The following is an 18,883-nucleotide window of genomic DNA, read 5'->3' as shown; positions in this document are numbered from 1 at the left end:
CCCTTGGCTGCAGAGTGTGTGGGCATCCATACTTTTTTTCAAAAGCGATGTGATTCATTGATACATTACGCACTATGCATCCCTTATCACACATGCCACACAGTTTGTTTACCAAGTTAATTTTTTTAATAGAGATATAATGTAGCTGATATGTATATAGAGATAGATATCCCAGATTCTAATACTGTCCTAAAATTTATGTCTAAATGTTGTGAACTGTAATTTGATTCTGTTCAAGGCCACTTTGAATAGTTTTATTTGTCATAGTTAGTCTCTGAATACCCTGCAACAAAGTAACTGGAAAACTTGTTTATGGCATTATCTGTAGAGGTCTGACAGAATTCAAATAGTGCACAATAAGAATTAGCATAGCAGTGTCATTGAGGCTGACATGGAGAAAATATTTTTTGGAAAAAATTAGGAAGACCTACGATAGAAGCCAAACAAAAAACAGTATGTTGTGTTTCCAGAATGAGATTTTCACTCTGCAGCGGAGTGTGCGCTGATATGAAACTTCCTGGCAGATTAAAACTGTGTGCCCGACCGAGACTCGAACTCGGGACCTTTGCCTTTCGCGGGCAAGTGCTCTACCATCTGAGCTACCGAAGCACGACTCACGCCCGGTACTCACAGCTTTACTTCTGCCAGTATCTCGTCTCCTACCTTCCTAACTTTACAGAAGCTCTCCTGCGAACCTTGCAGAACTAGCACTCCTGAAAGAAAGGATATAGCGGAGACATGGCTTAGCCACAGCCTGGGGGATGTTTCCAGAATGAGATTTTCACTCTGCAGCGGAGTGTGCGCTGATATGAAACTTCCTGGCAGATTAAAACTGTGTGCCCGACCGAGACTCGAACTCAGGACCTTTGCCTTTCGCGGGCAAGTGCTCTACCATCTGAGCTACCGAAGCACGACTCACGCCCGGTACTCACAGTTCGAGTCTCGGTCGGGCACACAGTTTTAATCTGCCAGGAAGTTTCAGTATGTTGTGTGTTTATGCAGAGGCTAAAAATGAAAGCACAGACTGAATCTTAGGATTTGTTGATTGCCACTTCAATACACTGTATTCATATACAGTTTTTCTATTTTCTTTTTTAAATTTTTTTTAAAATCAGTGTTGTGAAAACTCAAAATATGTGTAGAGCAGATAACACACTGCTTTGAGGAGGAAAGTTTATTTTTTAATTCCTGTATAGTAACACGGTTCACGTTTTCCGTCGCACTTCACGTAGCATAGACCAGGAACTGTCTCCTACGCATGCCCAATGTGAACTGACTGGGCACGGCCTGTGCTGCCTGAGTTGTTGTTGTTGTTGTTCCGCCGGCAGAGGTCGCGGCCGAATTCTCGCATGCCCACTGGTGGACGGGACTACTTGCGGCAACTACCGTCCATGACACGCTGTGCCGATGTGCGCCTCCCGCGATCTTTCTGGTGGCTACTGCACTCCTCCTCCTTTGGGGGGTGAAGCCATTGTGATCCACTGCATCGGAAGGTGGAGCATCGTGCAGGAGCGATGACCTCCACGTCCATTGGGAGGCTGGAGTCGAGGGGATCTGCCAACCCTTGAGCCGGAACCTTCGAATATGGCTGGAAGTGACCCACACGAAGAGGCCCCCGTCGTCCCACCACCAGAGCCCGGGACAGAACGGGAGACAAGCCGTCGAACTCCGGATCCTGGTCCACCTCAGGAGGGGCAAGACCCAGTGGCGGGGACGATGGGGAAGGGACGACCACAGGTGAACCAGCCTCCTGAGAAACCGGGCTGGCGAGGGGGGATGGCTCTCGCTGGGGCATCTCTAACGATGGCGATGCCTGTGCTGGAGCTACTGGAGGCTTCCAAGACTGAGAACCATCGCAGTGCGGCAGAGTCCCAGGGGGGAGGGGCGGTAGCGTCCCCTGAGAAACCAACACGGGTGCCAGCAATGGGGAAGCTGGTGCCCGAGGGGTCGGAAGGTGGGTGCCCAAACGTGGACGTACCTGATTTTGGTGACGACTTACCTCCCGGTCTCCCGCCTGCAAGGTATAGAGCCGGTGGCCAATTTGGCGCAGGACCACCGCCGGTACCCAACATGGATTGCGACCAAACCCACGTGCCCAGACCGACTTACCCGGTGGAAAGCCGGGTACTCCGTTTTGCGAAGACTGGCGAGGACCAGGCTGGAGGAGGTGCAGCAGAGTCCTAGGTTGGTGCCAGTGGAGGAGCTCTGCGGGGCTGCATTCTCCCATTGGTGTGGTCCGGTATGCTGTCAGGAAAAACGTCAACGCCTCCTAGCAGGAAATTCGTGCACATACTTTTTCATCTGCATCTTAAATGTGCGCACCATGCACTCGGCTTCCCCATTCGATTGTGGATGAGAGGGGGGAGAGCAAACGTGCTGAATACCGAAGCACCTACAAAAGTCCTGGAAGGTCTGCGAAATAAACTGAGGTCCATTGTCCGATACCAGGGTGGCTGGCAGACCTTCCACAGAAAAGATTTTTGCTAGTGCCTGGATTGCAACTTCTGAAGTGGTTGAGGAGCAGCGAACCACATATGGGAATCAGGAATAAGCATCAATGACAATGAGCCAAAAGCCATTGAGAAACGGGCCCGCAAAATCAATGCAAACACATTTCCATGCCTGGATTGCAGGTGGCCATGAAGAGAACGCTGACCTGGGAGATGCCTGTTGGCTCGCACAGGCGGCCACCAAGTGCTCAATTTCTCTGTCAATACAACGCCAGTACACATGTCTGCGAGCCAAGGTTTTAGTACGGGAAACAGCCCAGTGCCCCTCATGTAACATGAGGACTTCCCTTCGCAAACTTGCAGGAACAACTATGCGAGGAGCTGTATCATCGGTAGCCAGAAGGAGAACTCCTTCCAAGATGGAGAAGCGGTCTCGTAGAACAAAATTATTACAAAGAAGGTCCGAGGCCCGGCCTGGAGGTTGGGATGACCACCCCTGCTGAATGAGGTGAACTACTTGCCGGAGAACCGGGTTAGCTGCCGTTTCCTTTGCGACTCTAGAGCTAGTGATCGGGACGCCATCAACCGCTTGGCGGGATGCCACATCCAAATGAAAACACACAATCTCCTCTCGATCGAACTTAGGATCAGGGCCCACCGGAAGACGGGAAAGAGCGTTTGCGTTGGCATGCTGTCCGGTAGGGTGAAAATGAATGTCATAATGGTACTTAGAGAGGAACAAGGCCCAGCGCTGTAGTCTGTGGACTGCCCTATCCGGAATCTGAGAGGCGGGGCCAAATAACGATATTAACGGCTTATGGTCAGTGATTAACTGAAACTTCGTGCCATACAAGAAAGGGTGAAACTTGGTAACAGCGTAGACAATGGCCAAAGCCCCTTTTTCCACCTGGGAGTAATGGGCCTGCACGGGACTAAGAGTTTTGCTGCTCGGAACCATCCACGTTGCGATGGGCCAGGACCGCCCCCACCCCATACTGCGAAGCATCTGTAGCCAGGACCAATGGCTTATGGGGGTCAAAAGTAGCTAAACAAGGCGCTGACATGAGGAGGCCCTTCAACAAGGTGAACGCTCACTCGCATGCAGACGACCAATCAAAAGGAACACCCTTACACAGAAGGCAGTACAGGGGGCGGGCTATGGTGGAAGCCATGAGAATGAACCGGTGGTAACAGGCAATCTTGCCTAAAACAGCTTGTAACTCCTTCACCGAAAAGGGCCGCGGAAGGTCGACGATACCTTGGACCAAACTTCCTAGCGGCTGTACGCCGTGCCGAGAGATGGTGTAGCCCACATACTCAATGGACGGTTGTAAGAAGTTTGACTTACGCAGGTTGCAACCTAAGCCCACAGACCTGAATTTGAGAAAGAGGGTGCGAAGGTTGTGCAAATGTTCCTTCGTGCTGCGGCCTATGACAATTTTGTCGTCCAGGTAATTAATACAATGAGGGATTGTCGACGTGACGTGCTCAAGATAACGCTGGAATATTGCCGGGGCACTGGATATTCCAAAGGCCAACAATTGGTATTGGTAAAGGCCAAATGGGGTGTTGACGACCGCCGGCCATTTGGAGTCCTCATCAAGTGGTATCTGATGATAAGCCTCCGAAAGCCATGGCGGAAATCAATTCATCAGCACGAGGCAAAGGATAGGTGTCCACCACCAATTGGGAATTAATAGTGGCCTTGAAATCGCCACAAAGATGTAATTTTCCCGAGGGTTTCCTGACAATAATGAGGGGTGAAGCCCACTCACTAGAAGAAATGGGAAGAATGACCCCTAGGGCTGTCAGCCGGTCTAGCTCTTCTTTTACCTGAGGGCGGAGAGCCAAGGGGATCTGCCTCGCGCGTAGAAAACGTGGGCGAGCTGACGTCTTCAACATTAAATGAGCTTCAGAGTCTGAAACACGCCCCAGGCCCTCCTCAAAGATATCCGGAAAGTCAGAGATCAAAGATTCCAGTGATTGATAGGGAACGTCTTCGAAGACCAACTGTATGGTGTCAGCAATAGAAAAACAGAGAGCGTGAAAGGCATCCAAGCCAAAACGGTTAGCGGAGCTCGCATCACTGACAACAATAAAAGTAATAGGCCGAGTGACTAATTTGTAAGTCAAGTCGGTAGTGAATTGACCCAGTAGGGGAATGAACTGTTTACAATAACCGCGTAGACACCGGTAAATTGGCGCCAACGGGGGCGACCCAATGTCGGAGTAAGTTTGTGCATTCAACAAAGAAACTGCTGCGCCCGTATCTACTTGCAGTTGTAATCGGCTTACCGAACCGACACCTCGATAAAGAGTTTGTGTGCCGATACATCGGGAGCCTGGCCCGATGAAACTTCCTGAATGTCAACGTCCATGTCCTTTGTACCTGCTTCCTTTGATTCTTTTGAGGCTTAGCCACAAACTTTAGCAATGTGTCCTATTTTATTACATATGCGACAAACGGCCCAACGCTGGGGGCACTATGACCGATCATTTACGCACCGTGCGGGAGTGGCCGTAATGGCCGGATTGTACCTCTCACACGTCGTCCACCCCGGACGCAGCCGCGCCGCCCTGAAGCGCCGCGATGTCACACCACGATTACAGCTGTTGACCTGCGGCGTGAGAGACTTCATACGATTGAGCAATGGGCAGGACTTCCTCAAGGGAAGGGTCTTCTAACTGCAGGGCCCGTTGCCAGACCTCCCTATCAGGGGCCAAACAAACAATGACGTCGCGCACCATAACGTGGGCATACGACTCTCGTGACTGCTCCGTAACAAAATGACACTTGCGACTAAGACAGTGCAGGGTAGTGACCCACGCCCGGTAAGACTGATGGGACTGCATCTTGCATTGATAGAACTCGACCCTAGCTGCCACAACATGCGTGCGGTGGCGATAATATGAAGACAGCAATGAACACAATGCGTCAAAAGACAAGGACGAGGGTTCCTGCAACGATGCTAGCTGCCCCAAAACTTGATAAAGCAAGGGAGATATCCAAGACAAGAAAAGAGCACGACATACCTCCGCACCGGCAACATGAAATGCCTGGAAATGCTGCCGAAGGCGATGTTCATATGCGTCCCAATCCTCCGCCGTCTTGTCATACGGGGGAAAGGGAGGAGGGAACAGTGCTGGAGCAGACTGCGTGGAGAGTAACGCCGGAAGCACTTGTTTCGCGGTGGTCATGAGCTCCATCTGCTGCTCAACCAAAACCCGCACTAAATCCACCATGCCGTGAATAAGCTGCGAAACCGGAACAACGACGCAACATGCGAAAGAACGACCCTACTCGTCACCAATTGTGTAGTAACACGGTTCACGTTTTCTGTCACACTTTACATAGCGTAGACCGGGAACTGTCTCTTAGGCATGCCCGATGTGAACTGACTGGACACGGCCCGTGCTGCCTGAGTTGTTGTTGTTGTTGTTCCACCGGCAGAGGTCGCGGTCGAATTCTCGCGTGCCCTCTGGTGGACGGGACTACTTGCGGCAACTACCGTCCGTGACGTGCCATACCGATGTGCGCCTCCCGCGATCTTTCTGGTGTCTACTGCATCCTGTATGACCTAGTATTATACGAGCCACCTCAGAAGAGTTGCACTAGTTTAAAATATAGTAAGAACTCGATTTTTCAGTTTATGTCTGTGTATCGGTGCCCAATGTTGAGTTGAAGCCTGTTTTTAAACAAATATGCATGTAGAGGTAGAAGCAATATAGCAAAGAATGAAAAGAATGAGAGAAGAAATAAGATAAATGGTAATAGAAGAAGAAAAATAATATAATTAATGTATGATGAGGCATAAGTACAGTGGCAAAGGTGAGAAATATGACAATGAAAATAATCAATTTTTGACAATATAATGTAAATAGATAGATAAAAAGTTGGCTCAGAAAGTGGCATTAGGAGAATACGTCTATAAAAAAAGGTTCTACTTATGCAAGCTGTAGGAGCCAGTGGCTCCTTCTTCCAGCAGAACACTCGAAGGGGAAGGAAGAGGGATGAAGAGAAGGTAACTGGAGAGGTTTAGGAAAAGGGGTAGAGCTCAGAACCTCTGGTTTGGGGTTCTGGGTGACTTTTCCAAACTTTACCCCTTTTCCTAAACCTCTCCAATTCTCTTCTCTTCACCCCTCTTGCTTCTCCCTCATCTCTTCTGCCAGGAGAAGGAGCCACTGGCTCCGAAAGCTTGCGTAAGTAAAACCTTTTTTGCATGTGTGTTCTGCTGCTGTCACCTGGTGAGTAGATTTTTTTTCTATCCAATTACATTGTACTGTCAAAGATGAGAAATAGTTACAGAATATGTGACAATGCATTGCTAAAAACAATATCACTGTGTAAACAGCCACATGTAAAAATTGTCTTGTATCAGTCAGCTGAAAAATGAGTGTTGCATAAAAATTCTTTTGTCTTTCTCTTGAAAGCCTCTTCCTTTAACTAGTTTGAGAAAAGATTTCTGTTGTCGCCATACAGTACCCAATAGCCATTTTTATTTCTTAGCAGAAACAACTGTAATTTAATATTTATTTCATGCCTCTAGTAAATTTGACTGCTCTCCCAAAGTAATTATAGGTCAGAATTATTTCCCCTAGAGGTAACTGATTGCTTCCTGTTATCTGCTAAGGTACAACTGTTTCTTATTTATTGTATTATCATTTTTCCTACCCTTCTCCACCTTTTTGTTGTACCTTCATCCCCTTTAAAATCTATATCATTTTCTCTTTCTTACCTTTTCCAACTCTTTCCTAAATGTGAAGACAACCTCACTTTCTTAATGTTTTTCTATCACTCACTTTCATTTTAGAATTTTATCTTACTTCCTCCCCCCCCCCCCCCCCTCCCCGCCCTCAGACCACATCTTGGCTCTACCTTCTTCTTTCAGTTGTAGTCACTAATTGCTCCCACTTGACAACCTTGTCTTTGCTGTATTGTGTGTTTTGCATATATTTGAATATTTTCTGTTATTTGCACTCTATTCAGCCAGAATTTTTCACATTATACATGTAGGGTTGTAACAGTCACACACTTCAACTGCAATCTCACAGCATCCCAACCCCCACTCACCTCCTGGCCTTCCCCCTTGCTTTGATACACCAGTATTGACTACCAAAACATACCTAAGTATGTTTCAGTTTATTACATCACCTTTATTTTTCCTTTAACATCATGTTAGCTCTGGTGTTGTGTGATTTTGTTTTTAGAACCATAACCTTGAACTTTAGAGTCCAATGATTTAGAAAGATGCTACTGTAGGATTGTCAGCCTCCAGAGCTGAAAGGTCACTGTGGCTGACTTCCATGTGGAGGACCTGGTTTTGACTTCTGGTAGCGCTGGGGCTTTCACCTGGTGGGAGTACTCGAATGGAGTGTACTCGACCTCATGATGCCAGTTGAGGAGCTAGTTGACCGAGCAGCAGCAACTCCTGGTCACAAAAACTGACAATGCAAGGGAGAAGTATGTGCTGATCCCACACCTCTCCATGCTGCATCCAGTGACGCCATGGGCAGAGGATGACGCTACAGTCAGTCGGTACCCATAGACTCGCCAGGGCCTGTGAATGGAATTGGATTATTTTAATGCTTGTTTCCTGAATTCAAAGTTGGATTAAATATTTTTGATTAGTCAGAATGATCACTTGTACATGCCTTAATTACTTAAAGCAATAATTAATGACATGAAGACTTGACAGTGTTGTGGGCAGTGTTTGAAAGAAAAGTTAAAATAGCAGGCTAGAAGCTGAATTTTTTTGTATTTCACTTCCTCATTTTTATGTGTTGACATTGTATTAATAATGTTTACACATTGGAAAGATGGTAAATTATTGTATAGTTTTTATCACTTTACACATTTAATGTCAAATGCACTTTACATATCTACTTTCAGTATCAACTGTACCAAAATGTATTTCTGTAAAGAACTGCCATTGAGGCCAGTAACACAGATATGTTTACTAGTGTAAATCATATTTTTCTTTTCTTTCTTTTTCTAGCTCAAGGTAGTGGAACACGTGTTCGCACATCCAGTGGTCGTGTAGTGGACCTGTCAAAACTGACTGTGCTGACTTCTGGGGCAAGCGGTATAACATCAACTACAGCCAAGAATGTACTAGGCACAACATCGTCAGGCAATGTTGTCATGCTAGCTAGCACAAGCAATGCAAACACTGGTGTAAGAGTTGGAGGACAACAAGTGCTAGTTCCTGTATCTGGTAATCAGTCTTTTACTGTGCTGCCCCGACAAAGATCATATGCTGTTGTACCTAAAATATCTGTGCCTTCTTTAAAGTTGAGCAATGAACAACAGTTAAGCCACACTGGAACAAAGTTACCTGGGTACACTGTGGCACCTACACAATTGAGAAACACCCATCAGCGAGAAGAATCTTCAGTGCCGCCAACAGTTACTTCAAAAGCTCGAGATGATGATGATACTCTAACACCTGATAAAATCCTGGAATTACCTATAATTTTTGCCAAGGATGGAGATAATCTGTTTTTGGATCCAAAATCAGAATCAGCCATTGCTGACACAGCAGCAGTTTCAATGAATTCTTGCACTACTTCTGATGTATCATTGCAACAAAAAGTTACTGTTGGTGACACTATTTCTTTCCCATTGGAAGACAGCGAGAGGGAGGGTGCACTTGAGACTAAAACATGTAGTTCCGTTGGGAACATGCCTAATGTTTACATAATTAGGAGTAACAGAGGTAGAGGTCGGGGTAGTCGCAGGTATGTACCAAAAGCTCAGAGAGTACTTCAGACAGCAAATAGAACCAGTCATATAACTGGAAACCAGAATCAAGGTGTCAAGTACACAAAAATAATTTTAACCAATAAAAATTCTCCTCTTAAGATAGGGGAAAGGGATGCCCAGGGAAAGGACATCCATTCCTTGCAACAAGGAATTAGCCGTATAGATAGTGATCAGTCAAGTGATGAAATATGTGACAGCCCTTCTAATCCTATACATAGCTGAGAATATTGGTAGTCATAGATTGCAGTTAATGCAACATTTTTTTCCGTTTTGAGTCTCATCACTGTTTGAAATAGTTCAGACAAAAAAAAAAGATGTTATATAGTAATGGAAGAATCTAGTCTATTACAATTAAGTTAATGCACTGTGTTGCTTGTCAAGTACTTCTCAGGTTATAGGCAGATATTTTCATACATAATTCAAACAGTACCATTAAACTGCCCCTTGTTCCTTTCTTCATTGCTTTATTTCCTATAGTCTTTGAAATCTTGTAGTTTGTTTTACCAGACAGTCGCTCAAAATGCCACACTGAAGGAGATATGAAAAAGAGAGAAAAAAGTGAGCAAATGGGAAAGAATTCTAATATTGAGACAAGTTGAAATGAAAACTGATTATATTACTCCATGAAGTATTTCATTGTCACTTGTTGCAGTGTTTTGTTATGATTTTGAACTTAAGTTTATTCTCTTTTCCTCTGTCCACATGTCATGGTGCTATCTTTGATAAGATGTCATCCTTTTTTTTTAAAAAAAATAAAGAATTCAGTTACTGTTGAAATTGCAGAATTTGTTTATCTCCCCCTCCTCCTCTCCCCTGACCACCTCCTAACCCCCTCGCCCAAAGATATCTATAAAAATGACAAAAGGGTAGTGCTTTGGCATTTCATTAACTGCAGTAGATTATTAAATTATGCGAGCAATGCAGGATAGCTTGTTCCAGAGGTGGCAAAGGTGGGCAGCAGCAACGTAGAGAAAGTTGATACATTTAGGGTACTGGGTAAGTGAGACATGGTTTTGTGATTATGATGAGCTGTGTACTTGATCAAGGACTGCACACATCAAAAAGATGATGTACTTGTCATAGTGTATGATACTCGTGTAACTAGTGTGTTTAGAACAGCAGTCATGCTTGATACTACCTGTTTGTGTTCACTTTTCCATAATATTACACACAAATTGACTTGAAGAGAAGCTTTTGTCTAACATGTTCACTGGTTAATGATGGAGGATGTAATAGACTGCAATAACAGCTTTGTGCTTTCCGTAAATATTATACCTCACATTTTGACCAACTGCCATGACCATAGAATATTTTAATTATCAATCATACAAGCAAGGGAAAATATTCAGTCATAGTCCCCAGCAGGGGAGGCAAACACATCTGTGTGTTCTTCTCGCAACACACAGGTGTGCAGAACATTTAGAGAAATTGTTATGACTGAGAATAGCAGCAGTTCTGTGGTAAACATTGTAAGGCCATGGGAGTTAGGTATTTATAAGCTTATACACTCATCTTAGGAACATTTTGACCAGGAAGTCAATGTACCAGAAAGAAACGAACCAAGGACATGAAGAGATGGAGTATTCTGAAAGCCATGAAAAACAAGATGGTACTGGATGGAAACCAGGGACAAGGCACTGTACACATTGAGAAGGGCCTTCAAAAGGCATGTAAAAGAGTAACACTGGCAGGAGCAAGTTGGACATCATCGAGCAGTCAAGGTTGAGACAGTGGAAAGTGACACTCGGAGGGAAGAAGTTATTGTTGTAACTGCAGTAGCAACTGACAGAGAAGCTCCATTAAAAGATGGTAATAATTCAGCAAAGACCTACAACTGTAGATAAACAGCAAATGCACTACCGTGTGATATACTTTCATGTTTAGTGTCTAACAAGGAAGTTGGCCTTTGTCTCACTTAGGTAGCCCCCAGTACTCAGTTGTTAAGTAGGAACAAGTAGCTGCATAATACTTGTGTCCTGTGTTGTACAGCATCCGTTGTAATTGACATGTTTAAATAAGAGTAAAGACATCGCAGATTAGTGCAAGAAGTGGGTGGAAGCAGCTCAGACAATGATCAGCCAGACATGTCTGTCTTATCTACAATTGTGAAACAACCCAAGGCACCTACTGATTCAGTAGAAGAGAAAGTGAATGGCAATAATTGCATGTAACTCTTAAGTTAGACATCCATGTAAGTGCATCTGACAGTGATAAGACAGTGAAAAGGTCAGAATGGAATAACAATAATATTTGAAAAGAATAGATTTCTACTCCCCACATAGAGGAGACAGAATCGCAGATAAGTGCAACAAAAAGACTTCTACACATTTTAGCTTGTGAGCATAAACCTGCCTTCTGAAGTTGGCCAAAAGCTAAAATGTCTAGTAGTTTCATTGCACCTGTCTGCGATGACAGGTGCAATGAAAATACTTCTAGACATTTTAGCTTTTGGCCAACTTCAGAAGGCAGGTTTGTGGTCAAAAGCTAAAATGTGTAGAAGTCTTTTCGTTGCACTTACCCGCGATTCTGTCTTTCAGCCATGGTAAGGTCTGATTCTTGGAAGGATGAAAGGGTGATACCTGTGCTTCATATCTGAGATTCTGTCTTTCAGCCATAATAAGAACAAGACACTATATACCTCTGTTTCTTGGAAGGATGAAAGGGTGATACCTTTGAATAATATGACTGTTGAGGACGCTATTAGTTGAAGGACACACACAGCAGGGCAATTAACCAGTGGAAAGGTAATGAAAGATGTTTCATGTGACACACGGTTCATGGGGTTGTTTGTCAGATGTCTCATGTGTAAATATATTTGGCAGTGAATAAACTTATTTAGAAGTAATTAAGAATTTGTGTCACCTTGCTACCTTGACAGATCATCATTCCTATTGTGTACCCTTATCTATGCCTACAAAACAACCCTGAGCAGCCAAGGAGCTGTCTCTCAACCCCACTGTGAAGGTTAATAAGGTAAACCTCCCTCACTACAGAATGAAACTTTCATCAACATCTTGACTGCGCCATGCAGACCACACTAACTCTATATTGGTAGACTGGACCTGTGCTGGGACAGAACAGAAAATTTGGGGCCAGATGTTGGGATTGTGGGATAAAAATCTGATTTCTTAATATCTAAAAAGTAGGTCAGGGAACACAGGAGAACCTAGCAGATCTATCAGAAATTTTGTGAATTATTGCTTTAAAAAGAAGCAGTGCCTGAGAATGGAAGACAAGCCCAGCAAGAAACAGAAGACCAGAAGAGCACAGCAGGTTGGACAAAGCAAATGACAACATCAAGACATCAGAACAGGCAAGACAGCATGACAAATAAATGTAAGGTTCATTGTAATTATGTAGAATTTTGTCCTCCAGTAGTGATAGACGTAGTGTTAGTGCAAGTAGTGCATTAGTATTAATCACAAACACTTTCAAGGGTGACAAGAGAACTACAGATGGTCATTCAGAAGGTGAAGATGGATTTCAGTGTTGTTAAAAGTGAGAATAAGGAACTATTATTTCAATATGTGAAGTCAAAAATTATGGGAAATGGAAGGACCGAGCTGACAGTTACAGGTAATGTGAATAATTGACCAGACATACAAAAACATACAAAAAAACTATTCGAATAAGCAGATGATTGATTTTAAGTCAGACAATATACAGAAGAATAGGTAGCTTCATGGGAAGACTGGATAGATGAACTATCCATATCATTTGGGAAAGCCATAACTCGGGTAATGGAAAAGGCTCAGCTGAAAGGTGTGGCAGAATTATTTTATGCATTGGACATGCATGTTTTATTCAGGTGCCAGCAAATTATCAGATACCGACCATTGTGCTCAGTAGGGGCGAGGGTATGAGTCTGAGAGACAGCACTGCAAGAAGAAAGCTGTAGTAGCCACCAGAAAGATCGCGGGAGGCGCACATTGGCACGGCGCGTCATGGACGGTAGTTGCCGCAAGTAGAGTCCCGTCCACCAGAGGGCACGTGAGAATTCGGACGCGCCCTCTGCCGGCGTAACAACAAGAACAACAACAACTCCGGCAGGACAGGCTGAGCGCAGTCAGTCAACATCGGGCATGCCTAGGACACAGTCCCGGTCTACGCTAAGTGAAGTGCGACGTAACGTGAACAGCGTTACTACACAATTTCTTGTTGTTACGCCGGCAGAGGGCGCGTCCGAATTCTCACGTGCCCTCTGGTGGACGGGACTCTACTTGCGGCAACTACTGTCCATGACGCGCGGTGCCAATGTGCGCCTCCCGCGATCTTTCTGGTGGCTACTACAAAAGCACTAGGATTTCCATGAAGGAGAAGAATCAAATTTCTATAGGAATGTGCTAGAAGGTTAAGAACAAGCAGACAGTTAGTGTGAAGTGTTACAATTGTATTAAAATCCGGCATGTAGCTAGATACTGCGCCAAGTCCCAAAGAACACCATGGTAAAATGGGTGCAGGCACCCACCAGAGCAGAACAAGGTAGGACATGTCAGAATTTCTGTTACCATAGTGATGTCAGATGTGTGGACATAAAGCACAAGACTGTCGGACTCCCAGATGTTATAAATGTAATAAGTGTGAACACATAGGGCCTCAGTGTAAAGAAAAGCTGGGAAAGGGGCCAGGCAATAAGATGGGAAAATACGAAAATACCATATTTACTTGAATCTAAGCCGCACTTTTTTCTGGTTTTTGTAATCCTAAAAACCGCCTGCGGCTTAGAATCCAGTGCAAAGCAAGCGGAAGTTCTGCCGTCGAATATATGTAGCGCTACACAGGCATGCTTTGTAGGCACAAAGATAAATACTGGCGCCAAAACCTCTGCGTCAGTAAATAATTTTTTTTAAAAAAAGTGGAAGACGAACTTTTTTTCTCCGCCCCGAGTTTCGACCACTGCATTCTCATACATTATCCAACGAAGTAAATATAAATTCCGTATTGTTCATCTTCGAATGTAGCAGAATTACAATGCACTACGAAAATCCGACTGCCAAGACTGTTTGGGATGCTTGTCAATATGGCCAACTCTACGTTCTGAATTTTTTCCTACCTGTGAGAAGTGATGGTTGCTAATAAGAACCTGATGAAAAGTGAATCACATACAGTATTCTCTTCACCATAAAAATAATACGAATATAAACATTTTGTCATGTATTCTTTCGTGTTTGCTGGTATCTCATTTAAATCCTGTCTGCCTAATAAACTACGAAACTAGAGTGAGACAACAACAAACGCGGAAGAATATACGTATCCTGTCATGTTTATATTCGTATTATTCTTATGCCTAATAATGATACAGTCAGAAATGAAGCACGGCAAGTGACTAGATTTTTAAATCTAAGATGACTCTAATTTCTGTGCAGAATTTGATGTAGTAAAGAAGCGGCCGCAAAGATTTTCAAACGGAGAAAAATTTTCGCTAAACTCTCGTTCAGAACATGTTCTATCATACGCAGTCTATTATTTGGTTCTTGTTGATCATTATCAAAGAAAGCAGCAGTGTAAGTAACAACAAATAGCATTCTCTTGCCATTGTTTCGCTAATGAGAGGATTCCTCTCTCTCTCTGTTTTAATTGTAAGCGGCGGTAGCGCGCACAAAAGCAAGCCATGCTGCGAGCGCCGACAGGCCGTAAACACGCACTATCAGAATGCAACAAACAATGCATGACACAGTACAGTAATGCATTTTCAGCTTAGAGTGACGTAAACACCTATAACAAAGAAAACAGCACTTATCAGATCAAAGCAAAATAAGCAATTGACTCAAACCAGACGAAGCACGTGAAAAAGAAAGAGTACCCGTATAAATACGGACAGAGCGTCTGACGCATAGCAATGGCTACCTGGTGAAGCTTAACTGCTAAGCTTACGACTCGAACCAAACTACTGTAGGTGTATCGTCATTCATTCGACCTAAATTGTGTCTCATATTGCAATGGACCAACTTTGTTTCGATTTGGAGGTGCGGCGTAAAACTTTTCTCTCCCCTTGAATTTCGAGTCTCAAATTTCAGGTGCGGCTTAGATTTGGGAATTTTTTTTTTCTTTTATTTCAAGTCTCATTTTTCACGTGTGGCTTAGATTCGAGTGCAGCTTAGATTCGAGTAAATACGGTAAACAGGAGGTACATGCAGCAGTAATGTATCACCAGAGTTAAATGGCCTGAAGTTGTGGTTGTAGACTGCAAGGCAGAGAATGGTGTAATGAAGGCCTATTGCAAAGAATTAGGTAAAGAAATGAATTTTCTAATAGACTCAGCTGCACATACCAGTTTAATTACGGAAGAAGCTATGAACATGCATGTACTGGTTAATAATTGTGAGGTTTGGAGATTGAAAGGTGCCACACATGGAACAGTGAGCATGTTTGTGATGCTGATCCTGAGTTTATGGATAATCAGTAATTAGTTGTAAAGCACAAATTCCATGTTTTGAGGAAGGGGTCCCTTGTAATGGTTTGGTAGGAAAGAATTTTCTAAAAAGACAAAGATCTGTCATTACCTATAAGAGCAGACAGCTAGAAGTCAATGGTTGGGACGCCCTGTTGTTGATGGTACACAAAGGTGAGGCACGGAAAGGGCCAACAGAGCCACAGCAGACTATTGGTAGAAGGAAGAGAAGGGCGTGAAAAATGAGACACCAAACTTCTACAAGGGGAAGAGACAAAGAAACAAGTCAGGTCAAAGGAATTTGAAGGTGTAGAACATTGTCAACGAAAGTGACAGACTGAAGCAGTTGTGAGGTAAGAGAGAGTCACATGGCATGATACATGGATTTTTATTTGCACCATACAATCCCCAACTGCCCTGTCTATTTCTTAGAGAAAACTGTAGCTTAATTTTTATTTGAAGCCTCGAGTAAATTTTATTGCTCTCCTAAATAATTATAGGTCAGAACTATTCCTCCTAGAGGTACGTGATGGCTTCCTGCCATCTGCAAGGGTGTAACTTTTTCTTATTTATTGTACTACTATCTTTCCTACCCTTCTCCACCTTGGTTTACCTCCTTCTCCTTTAAAATCTATACTATTTTCTCTTTTTTACCTTTTCCAACTCTTTTCGTAAATGTGAGGATAACTTCACTTTCTTCATGTTTTTGTATCACTCTCTTTCATATTAGGATTTATTCTTACTTTTTTTATTTTATCTCCCTCAACTTTTTTTTAATTTTTTACTTTATTTATTTATTTTTTCTATTTTAGCACCTTTGAAGACTCAATCACTGTCTTGGATCTATTTCCTGTTATTTGAAATCAGTAATTGCTCCCAACTGACAGCCTTCTCTTTGCTGTATTAGCTCTTTTCTGTTGATAGTCGTTAGGTTCGAAGATTGAAAGTGAGCACTCTTTTGATGGGAATGCTGAATTTAAGGATAACCAGCATGTTTTTAGAAGAGCACAAATTCCACTTTTTGAGAAATGGATCTGACATCCGTAATGGTGGTTTCGTAGGAAATTATTTCCGAAAAGGACAGATAGTGATGATTAGCTATAGGACTAGACAGCTAGAAGTCAATTACTGGGGCACACTGTTGTTTAGAGTACTCAAATGCAAGACACCAAAAGGATCAATGGAACTATGAGAGGCTATTAGGAGAAGGAAGAGAAGGGTGTTATTAATGAGTCACCAAAGACATACAAGGGACCAACCAAAACAGCTGTGAGTTATGAGTGAGTCACATGGGATGGTGCACAGATTTCTGTTAGCACCATACAGTACCAAACTGTCATATTTACTTCTTGCCAGAAAGAAATATGACTTAATATTTATTTCTGTGATATTATGAAAAGGATATTTGCTGCTAACCATACAGCAGAGTCACAGATAGGCACAACAAAAAGACTGTTAGAAAGTGAGCTTTCGGTCAACAAGACCTTCGTTGGAGATAGAACATCCAAAGGTACATTCACGTAAATGCAACTCATACACACATCACTGCAGTCTCTGGTAGCTGAAGCCACACTGTGAGCAGCAGCGCATGATGGGAGATGCAACCAGGTGATAGGTGTAGGGAGGAGGCTGGGGCAGGGAGGGGGAGTGATAGCAGGATACGGGTGGGGGACAGTAAAGTGCTGCTTGTGGGAGCATATAGGAATGGCATGGAGAGAGGGTAGGGCAGCTAGGTTCAGAAGGGAGGTTGGATGGAAGGTGGGGAAGGGTTAGCAGGAAAGGAGAGGTGAAAAGACTGTGGGTGCATTGGTGGACTAGAGGACTGTGTACTGCAGGAATGAAAAAGGGAAGGGGCTAAAAGGTAATGACAAAGACTAATGAAGGATGAGGCCAGGAGGGTTATGGAAACATAGGATATATTGCAGGGAGAATTCCCAGATGCATTATTCAGAAAAGCTGATGTTGGTGAGAAGGATGGCACAGGCTGTGAAACAGTCATTGAAGTGAAGAGCGCTGTGTAGGTCTGCTCAGCAGTGGGTGATCCTGCTGTTTTTTGGGCACAGTTTGTTGGTGGCCATTCATGCGGACAGACAGCTTGTTGGTTGCTATGTCCATGCAGAATGCAGCACAGTGATTGCAGTTTAGCCTGTAAATCACATGACTGGTTTCACAGGTAACCCTACCTTTGATGGGGTAGGTGATGCTTGTGACCGGATTGGAGTAGGTGGCAGTGGGACGATGTAATGGGACAGGTCTTGCAATTTGGTCTATTACAGGTATATGAACCATGAGGCAAGGGGTTGGGTGAGAAAGTTGTGTAGGGATGGACAAGGATATTGTGTAGGTTCAGTAGGCAACTGAATAACACTGTGGGAGGGTGGGAAGGATAGAGGGTAAGACGTTCCTCATTTTAGGCCACAGCAAGAGGTAGTCGAAACCCTGGCGGAAAATGTGATTCACTTGCTCCACTCTAGGATGGTACTGAGTCATGAGGGAATGCTCCTCTGGGACTGGATGATGGGACTTTGGGACAAGTGACAAGGCAGTATGGAAGGGACTTCGTGGTATGGAATGGGTTGCAGTTGTCGAAGTGGAGGCATTGCTATATGCTCCCACAAATGGCACATCACCATTCCCCACCCCTATCCTGCTACCTCTCCCTCTTCTGGCCCCGAGCTCCTCCCTAACTCCACCATCCCGTTGTGTCTCCCATCATGCACTGCTGCTTGCAATGTGGTCTCAGCAGCCAGAGACTGTGGTCATTTGTGTGTGTGTGTGTGTGTGTGTGTGTGTGTGTGTGTGTGTGTGTGCGTGCGTGAGTGAGTTGCATTTGCGCGAATGTGTGTGGATGTTTTATTCTGATAAAGGCTCAAAGTTCATTTTCTGACTGTCTTTTTGTTGTCCCTATCTGCGACTCAGCATCTCTGCTGTATGGTGAGTAGCAATTATCCTTTCCATAATATTATTACATTCCATCCTCAATTTTCCATTGTTAATATTTATTTAATGCTCCAAGTAAATTGGATTGCTCTCCCTAAATGAAGTGGAAGTGAACTACACGGTTGGGAGGCAAATATCAGGCCAAAGGAAGAGAAGGTCATGAAGATGCAAATAAAGAAACATGGTGCAAGATCTCCCTTTGATACTGAGCCACCATAAAAGTTTCTCAGTCTAGCCATCAGTCCATAGAAAGTGGTACAGGCAACGTATGGTACAACTGGAAACCTTTCCCACTCAAGACTGCAAAAGTAAACACATTCCTGGATCAACTTAGTGAAC

At 44.0% G+C, this 18,883-nt stretch overlaps 1 protein-coding gene across 1 annotated transcript in view; it reads left to right on the top strand.

Moving 5' to 3' along the window:
* LOC126172711 (KAT8 regulatory NSL complex subunit 3) overlaps positions 1-9,943 on the top strand; it is a 162,561-nt gene extending 152,618 nt beyond the window's left edge. The window contains exon 15 of the mRNA XM_049920902.1: positions 8,447-9,943. Coding sequence (XP_049776859.1) covers positions 8,447-9,435 — 989 coding nt within the window. The 3' untranslated portion in view covers positions 9,436-9,943. The remainder of the gene's footprint in view (positions 1-8,446) is intronic.
* The last annotated feature ends 8,940 nt before the right edge of the window (positions 9,944-18,883 follow it).

This window comes from Schistocerca cancellata, chromosome 1 (genome assembly GCF_023864275.1).
Source record: "Schistocerca cancellata isolate TAMUIC-IGC-003103 chromosome 1, iqSchCanc2.1, whole genome shotgun sequence".
Taxonomy (NCBI): Eukaryota; Metazoa; Arthropoda; class Insecta; order Orthoptera; family Acrididae; genus Schistocerca; species Schistocerca cancellata.
Note: the sequence above shows the minus strand (reverse complement) of the source record. Positions and strands in the feature narration are given on the sequence as shown.